Raw genomic sequence first — 7,185 nt, 5'->3', positions numbered from 1 at the left:
AATTGAAACATTCATCTAATCATAGATGTCAGAACAACTCTTGTTATTCACTGGCTCAGTGTAGTGTAGAATAAATAAATGAGCATCACAGAACCACAAACACTGTTGTGTCAAAATCCTTCTTCATGGGCGGCTGGGACAGCATTCTCTTCTTTCACTCAAGTGATGCCATAGCAGACAATGAGGTAATTTCATTTCCCAGAGCAATAACTTCCATTTACCTAAACTCTGGAAATCTGCAGCACTGCCCATCCTAAGTACAGGACTATGTTTTTGTAACTGTTTTTTGAGAGTCATCCCAGTATCTGAATGAGGAGCGGCTGAGATCAGACCACTGCATGACAGGTTGTCCGAAATAGCCGACGTATACACAAGTTCCATTTGGAATCAAGTTCTGTACATTAACATACCATAGGCTGTCCCATAGACTGTACCATGTGCTGCTTGGTGACCGGTACCTTATGTTGCTTGTGTCTGTGAAGTTCTCATTGCAGTATCTCCAACCTTTGAACCAATCCATTGTCTCATTAATAACAACCACCTGTGTCCGTGCACTAGGATTAGAAAACATTGTTTTTGGACAAAATATAGATGTGCAATAGATTGACTTTATAAATACTGACATTCAAAATAACAAGAAAATGCTTTGCTGTGTCCTCACCATCAGAACATATGGATATTCTTGTTTGAAACGTTTCCAGACAAATACAATAAGAAAGGTTCATTTTTTATTTGTTTGTTTGGTTCTCCCACTTCAAAAAGTCATTTTGCAGTAGGTCCAAGATGCAGAGAGTAGTGTGCAGACCAATCCAGACTGTAGAACTGTTACCAGCAGATGAAAGTGTGATAATGAGTTGTTTCATTTCTTCAGTGTTGCCCAGGTTTGTGTTTTTCTGTCTGGAGTATTTAAATGCATCGGTCTAAGTTAAAGATACACTAACATAGTAGTAGCGGTACAGAAGGGATGTGGAGCCACCCTGAAAGAAACACAAATCTGAATTGTCAGTATCTTTGAACTTGTAAGGTGGACCCTACCTTATCATACACCTTTGTGGTATTGCAGTATTATACACTGATAGGCACTGTTAAACATGAAGTATTCACTCACCTAAAAGATACAAGACTCCTAGTAAGACCCTGCCGCTCTATGGACAATAGAGGGAAATGCTACTTTTATAACAAAAATCAGGGAAAATTCCACACCTGCTTCACTTTGTGTTTCAGAGGTGTTTCATTGGCAAAAACATGGATATGGAGCATTTTACAACATAAGTGACTGACATAGGCCCTACCCCATCCATATGTTTACTTCATCGCATCATAATATCCACTGGTTTCAATGTGAACATATTACATCTTAAATTGATGTTCAAATCTAAATGTTTCCTTAAGGAGAACCTCAGTCTGGCCTTCTCTTTAAAGCTTTTAAGCCAACAGAGCGGAGAATGAAAACATGAAACATTTTTTAATGAAACGTTTTTTGAAATGATGAATGTTCTTACCAATCCTGCCAACAAAGCAGAAAGCCACAGAGAACTGTTTGTCAGGAGGTTTATTAATTTATGTACAGGCATGTCTGTCACCGAGGTGGAGACGGTCTGAGATATACAACAGAGTAGAAAAGGTATAAGGTGCAAAAACAAACACTGGCGCATAAAACTGTAACTCCTCCCCATGCCCCACCCTTTCCCACAATGCCAAGCTACATACAGCAGGTTCACATTTACTGACATCAGACATCCTACTCAGTTATAAGCCATGCTGAGCTAACAGGGAATCAAAAAGACCTAAATACTTGAAGGTTTAAGTGCCCAACACGCCCGCCTTCAAGATAACATGCTAAATACGCTGTAGCCACAGACCCACGGGCTTTTCATCTGAAAGCAGGAAAATATTGACAAGAGGAGCAGCTGTATGTGCTGTAAGTGTCATTGATTTTCCAAACCTAGCAAATACATGCTAATGCTGCTTCTGTCAACAATGCCAATAAAACACCTTGTATAATCGGCAGTATATACATGGCAGCAAGGTCTAGGTAGAGAACCGTAAAGCCATTATCAAACAAGCACCATCAGATGTGATGGTTGATGAATGTGTGTGTGTATATGTGTTTGTGTGTGTGTAGCAGTCAGAAAAAGTCACAGTCTTAATTTAACAGAACACACAGCAATTACAGTTTACAGCAATTGTCCCTATTTCAGTCAGTGTATAGTTGATGGGTTTGGAATGTGCCTTGGAGACATGGTAACACACACACACAAAAACACACGCATGCACACACACACTCACACACAGATCACAGGGCTACCAGTGGCGTGACTACAGGAGCTGGACTGATGCTCTTGGAGAAGGGACTAAAGACAGCCACACTGGTGAAGGTTTTTAACAACAAAGGCCAAATCTAAGGGGAAGCCGTGCCTGAGCCTGACACTAACTCTAACTCCCACCCTGCTGGAATCCTCCTGCAGCCTATGACAGCCATCCATCATCACAGGGAATATTTACAGAAGCACATTACTCTGAAAGAGCAGAGGTTTAATGCTGCACTGAGTGACTAGTGGCGCCTACAAATGGATGACTTATTTGCTTCTTTCAAAGGAATATGTATCTTCTCTAAAACTGGAATTGAATACTCCACTGTGCTATTTTTGGAAGACCTTCAAAAAACACACACAGTAAAGTATCTGTAGGGGTTTGTGCACAAGGTGCCAGAAAAATAAAAACACAATAAATATGGGAGTTATCATTCCCCACATGTATACGTTCAAACCGCACACAGCTCAGGGACATGAAATGATGTGGGTAGGGTTAGGACATATAGCAAGATATAAGACCTATAAAACAGTCATAACTATGCTTTTAAATCAAGGCTTGTCACGTTTAGTGTGTAAAAATGTCTTCACACTGAGCCAATCACAAGTCAGATCAGTTTATGCCATTTTTATGCCCTCTTCACTATTACAGCTTGAGTTTGTGATTTTGCTCTAAATTAATGAATTTCCTGCAACTAAACTGCTCGCATAAATGAAGCAGGTCAAGAGGTCAGCATCTCTCTCTCAGTATCTGCCTTTGGATGAATAATTCTGCTTCTTCAAATATCCCTTGGAGAAGAGCTGTTTTGTTACTTAGCTGGTGTGTGTTACCCTTAAAGGTGCACTTTGTTCGCTGATGCTGACACCCATGAATGTGAACCATTAATTGGGTAGGAAATGGGAATGCGTCCACAAATTCTATAAAAAAACTTTAAATATATAAACATAAATAAACAAAGGGCAGCTAGTATTTCCTTTAAACATTTACAAATAAATACTTGGTTTTGACCTTTGACCTTTCTGCACCCAAACTGCAGGAATAGATTTTGAGTGGGAAAAAAAAAAGAGTGGTGGTTGCTTGACAAGGAAGTACAGCGGATAACACAACTTAGTACACTAAGCATGCTCAATAGTATAAAAGTTTAAAAAGGTTGCTATGTCTGTATGTTGTAGTACTTACACTATACTAAAACCAGCCACTTGTTTTGGTTCATGTGCATGCTGTTTGTGTCCTCCTCAACACTCATGTTGACTGTATTGACAGTTTTAAATAAATATATACACTATTTCTTCAACAGAAAAAGAAGATGTAAGACTGATGTGAGGGGCTGAGTGGATTATGTGCCGTTCTTCTGCTCCCATTCCTGAAAAACACAGAGCAACAAATTAGGTTGCATACTACTGAGTATTTGCATGTATTTGATTTTGATACTGTCACTGATATTTCATCACCAGTAGTAGTTTTTCAGATAAAGTACAAACATCCTGATTTGGAGCATCTGTACATGCATTAGAGTCTTTCATCAAGTAAAAGAAAATCTAATAAAGCAAAATGATGAGTTTCATAAACATTTTCAGTTCATATCTGGCCTCAAGGCTGACAGAATAATTCAAGAAAGACTACTTCAACTGAATTTTTAAACTATCAACATGACCTCTCTATTTACAAATGAAATAAAAAAGAAGGATTTGACCTCTACTTTCTGCTCTCCCTGTCTAAATATAAAATATTCCTCTTCCCCACTCCTAATATGATGGCTCCCATACATTCATCTTGTGAGCTACACTGATACTTTTCAAAACTTTATTTATTTGACTATGTCAAGTCTAAAGTTATTTGACCAATGCTTCAGTTTTGACTCAGTCCAAGTCCCATGACTCCATCCACACATCTACTACCGTTGCACCTGCCCAAGTGTCTGACCTTGGCCTTCCTGAGGACATGTCCCCGGACTGGTGAGGCCTTCTGTCCAACCTGCTGCCGACGGAGCAGTGAAGCACTGTTGACGGGCAGGGAACAGGACTCTGTGTCACTGGTATCACAGCTGGAGAAGGGAGAAGACTCCTGGGTCCGTCGCAACATTGTTGGAGACTACACAGACAGACAGGGAAAAGAATTAGAGGGCTAATGATGGCACACAGTGAGTGGGTGTCTGTTGGGAATTTCAAGTTAAAGCATGACAAATGAACATGTACAGTATACTACTATTACTATTATTATACTACTACTATACTAACCTGGAGTCGGGAGGAGCCAGCTTTAGGTTCAATGGTGAGGCCCAGGGTAACCCCTCCGCTTAGGGCCTTCTTCAGGCTCTCCTTCACCTCTGTCAACTCCAGCTCCAGGTTCACCCGCTCCTCTTCCTTCTGCCTGCAATCCTCCTCTACCTTCTTCAGTCGTTCTGACAGGGACGTGTGTGAACGTTTGCCTAATGTGTGAAGACAAGAAATATCATTTTAATAAACTTGTATATAGAGATAATGAGATAATGATAATAGTGAGATAATGAGTGAAGAGGTTTTTCCAGAGCCAAAACCTTTTCCCAAAGTTTAAATTTCAGACATAAGTCTTTGATGAAGAGGACATATTGAACAGGGAGACTCTTACCAGCAGCAGCCTCCACAGCTGTGCGCAGGTCTCTCCTCTCCTTTTTTAGCTGGGTCAGATGGTTCCTGATCTCCTCCTTCTTCTTCATCAGTTCTTCCTCCTTGGTCTGGAGTCGTTTGGCATCGGCCTCCACGCGATTCTTCCCGTACTTGCATTGCTCCGCACCTGTAGAACAAAGTCTTGGTGTGGAGAAGCTGGGTACAAGGCGAAGAATTCCTAATATACTGTAATGGCTGGGTATTCATCCTGTTTCTGTTACAAATGCCAGTGTCAAAATCATACCTTGAATTTTCCTTCAGGGATTAATACAGTATATCTTATAACCACTCACTGCTGACATAACAGCTCATACAACCGCTCCTGCTCTAGACAGCCCAAGGCTACTGAAAGCACTGTGGTGAATGACTGTTTTACTAAAGGTCTTTGCTCTTAACTCATTAGCTCCTTTGCTATACAGTATGACCTGGTTTTCAGTATTGTTTACTTTAGTGTGAGCTGTGGTATTGTCCTATCTGAAACTGGTGATCTAGTCCAGGTAGGTAAAACAGATGTTGCTAACCTTAAAGTGCTTTGCCTGGTTAAAAAATATAAAAAAGACAAGGATCACCCACTCTACTCTGAATTAGATGCAGCTATTCATTTAAAGGATGCAGTGGAAATGCTGTGTTAACGTGGGAACCCAGAAGTGCTGTGTTTAACCATGTAGCCATGTCTGAGAAGTTTTAGTGAATCTCTTAAATAATAAAAAAAAAATCATGTTCAGCTGACTAAAATTACTTTGCTGTGAACTCTAGAGAATTAAATATTGTTTTCATGGTTTAAAAACTGAAAACATACAGTATCAAACTGCAATTATACTATAAAACAAAAAGCCACATGTACAGTAAAATGTAAAGAAATTTCATAGTGTAATATTTGATTGTGAAGAAACTGCTGTAAGTACAGTAGTTCAAAACTAAACCAGAAAGTGTCAACAAACTGTGATGCGTGTATAACTTTTGTGATCGTCTGAGGACTGTGTGTCTTGCCCTGTATACCTTACTGGAGCGATGTAGCCACGACACTTCCATCTGTAAACATTCATCAAACAATGACTTGGTTTGGTCTTGGTTTACCTTTGAATTACTGTAGTTTCTTTGTGAACTTGTGGTCCTATGTGCAATGACAAATCGCATCACTCTAGTTTTCCTCTAAAGACAGTGCTAAATAATCTTGATAAATTGTCCAATTGTTTATGTAGGTGTAAAAAAAAACTTGTTGCCTTCTGTTGCCAAAGTTGCAATAAATTTGAATTATACTTTTAGTAGGAAATCTAATGAACATTTTACAGAATTGGTCATAGGAATCTCCTGTCTTTTTTAATGAGCCAAGAAAATATTTCAACTATTCAGGTAGACCTTCAGCTGCACTCCAAATATGTAATAACAATACTTAGTTAGAACCAACACATGTAGCTTGGGTTTAGGTTAACTGTTGAGTGCAGTTGTGAGTGTTTGTACTTTCTCTGTGTGTCTGCCCTGTGATAGACTGGTAATCTGTCCAGGGTGTACTCTGCCTCTCACCCAGTGACAGCTGTGATTAATTCACACCACAACCCCTAAGTGCCCCTGAGTGTGCTGTCCAGGAAATCTATTAGTAAAAGATTTTCTATGACAACAAGACCACTAACCAACATATGAAGGAGAAAAAACAGAAAAGGGTCATTGGTGTTATTATTGGGACAGCAGTGAGACCTGAGCTGCCCAGAAACCTACTGAACTCACAGCCACAGCCTCAAGCAGTTATTAATTATACCAACTATGTCTTACTGGAAAATGCAGTGTGGGTAACCATCCACAATGGTGAATATCTGTGTGTGTGCATATGAACATTTCTCATGAGGCATCAGTCACTCAAACTACCACTGGCATTTTCAAATTCAATTCACTTTGACACTGGAAATATGAGAAGTGTGGCATATTCTAAATCCAGCATGACACATATTTGGTATTTTCATTCTGACATTTGCAGGAAAGATGAGCTTCACAAGTGGTTACAACCCTCGTCGTTCATACATTAGGCAAAAAATACTATTGTGAACCACAAGGATTAACATGACCACTTTTCACCCTCTCCCAATGATCTAGGCCCTGCTTCTGCTATCACGTCTGGAACACAAGGTTGGCAGGAGGTTCAAGTCTGGTCTGCATGCAACACATGGATTGAGGGTAGGATAAGTTTTAGGATTCTGAGTTATTTACTCCCCCTACTCAAACCAACTGTAAT

At 39.8% G+C, this 7,185-nt stretch overlaps 1 protein-coding gene across 3 annotated transcripts in view; it reads right to left on the bottom strand.

Annotated features, from left to right (window-relative positions):
* Nucleotides 1–1,537: 1,537 nt before the first annotated feature.
* afap1 (actin filament associated protein 1) overlaps nt 1,538–7,185 on the bottom strand; it is a 55,635-nt gene continuing 49,987 nt past the window's right edge. The window contains exons 15-18 of one of the 3 annotated variants that reach the window (XM_026329298.1): nt 4,921–5,085; nt 4,551–4,741; nt 4,237–4,404; nt 1,538–3,676 (exon numbers count right to left, since the gene is read on the bottom strand). In XM_026329298.1, the coding sequence (XP_026185083.1) occupies nt 3,650–3,676; nt 4,237–4,404; nt 4,551–4,741; nt 4,921–5,085 (551 nt within the window). In that variant the 3' untranslated portion in view covers nt 1,538–3,649. The remainder of the gene's footprint in view (nt 3,677–4,236; nt 4,405–4,550; nt 4,742–4,920; nt 5,086–7,185) is intronic. The other 2 variants (XM_026329289.1, XM_026329279.1) reach the window with 2 other exon arrangements.

This window comes from Mastacembelus armatus, chromosome 18 (genome assembly GCF_900324485.2).
Source record: "Mastacembelus armatus chromosome 18, fMasArm1.2, whole genome shotgun sequence".
Taxonomy (NCBI): Eukaryota; Metazoa; Chordata; class Actinopteri; order Synbranchiformes; family Mastacembelidae; genus Mastacembelus; species Mastacembelus armatus.
The sequence above is the reverse complement of the archived record's forward strand: the minus strand, read 5'-3'. Positions and strand labels throughout refer to the sequence as shown.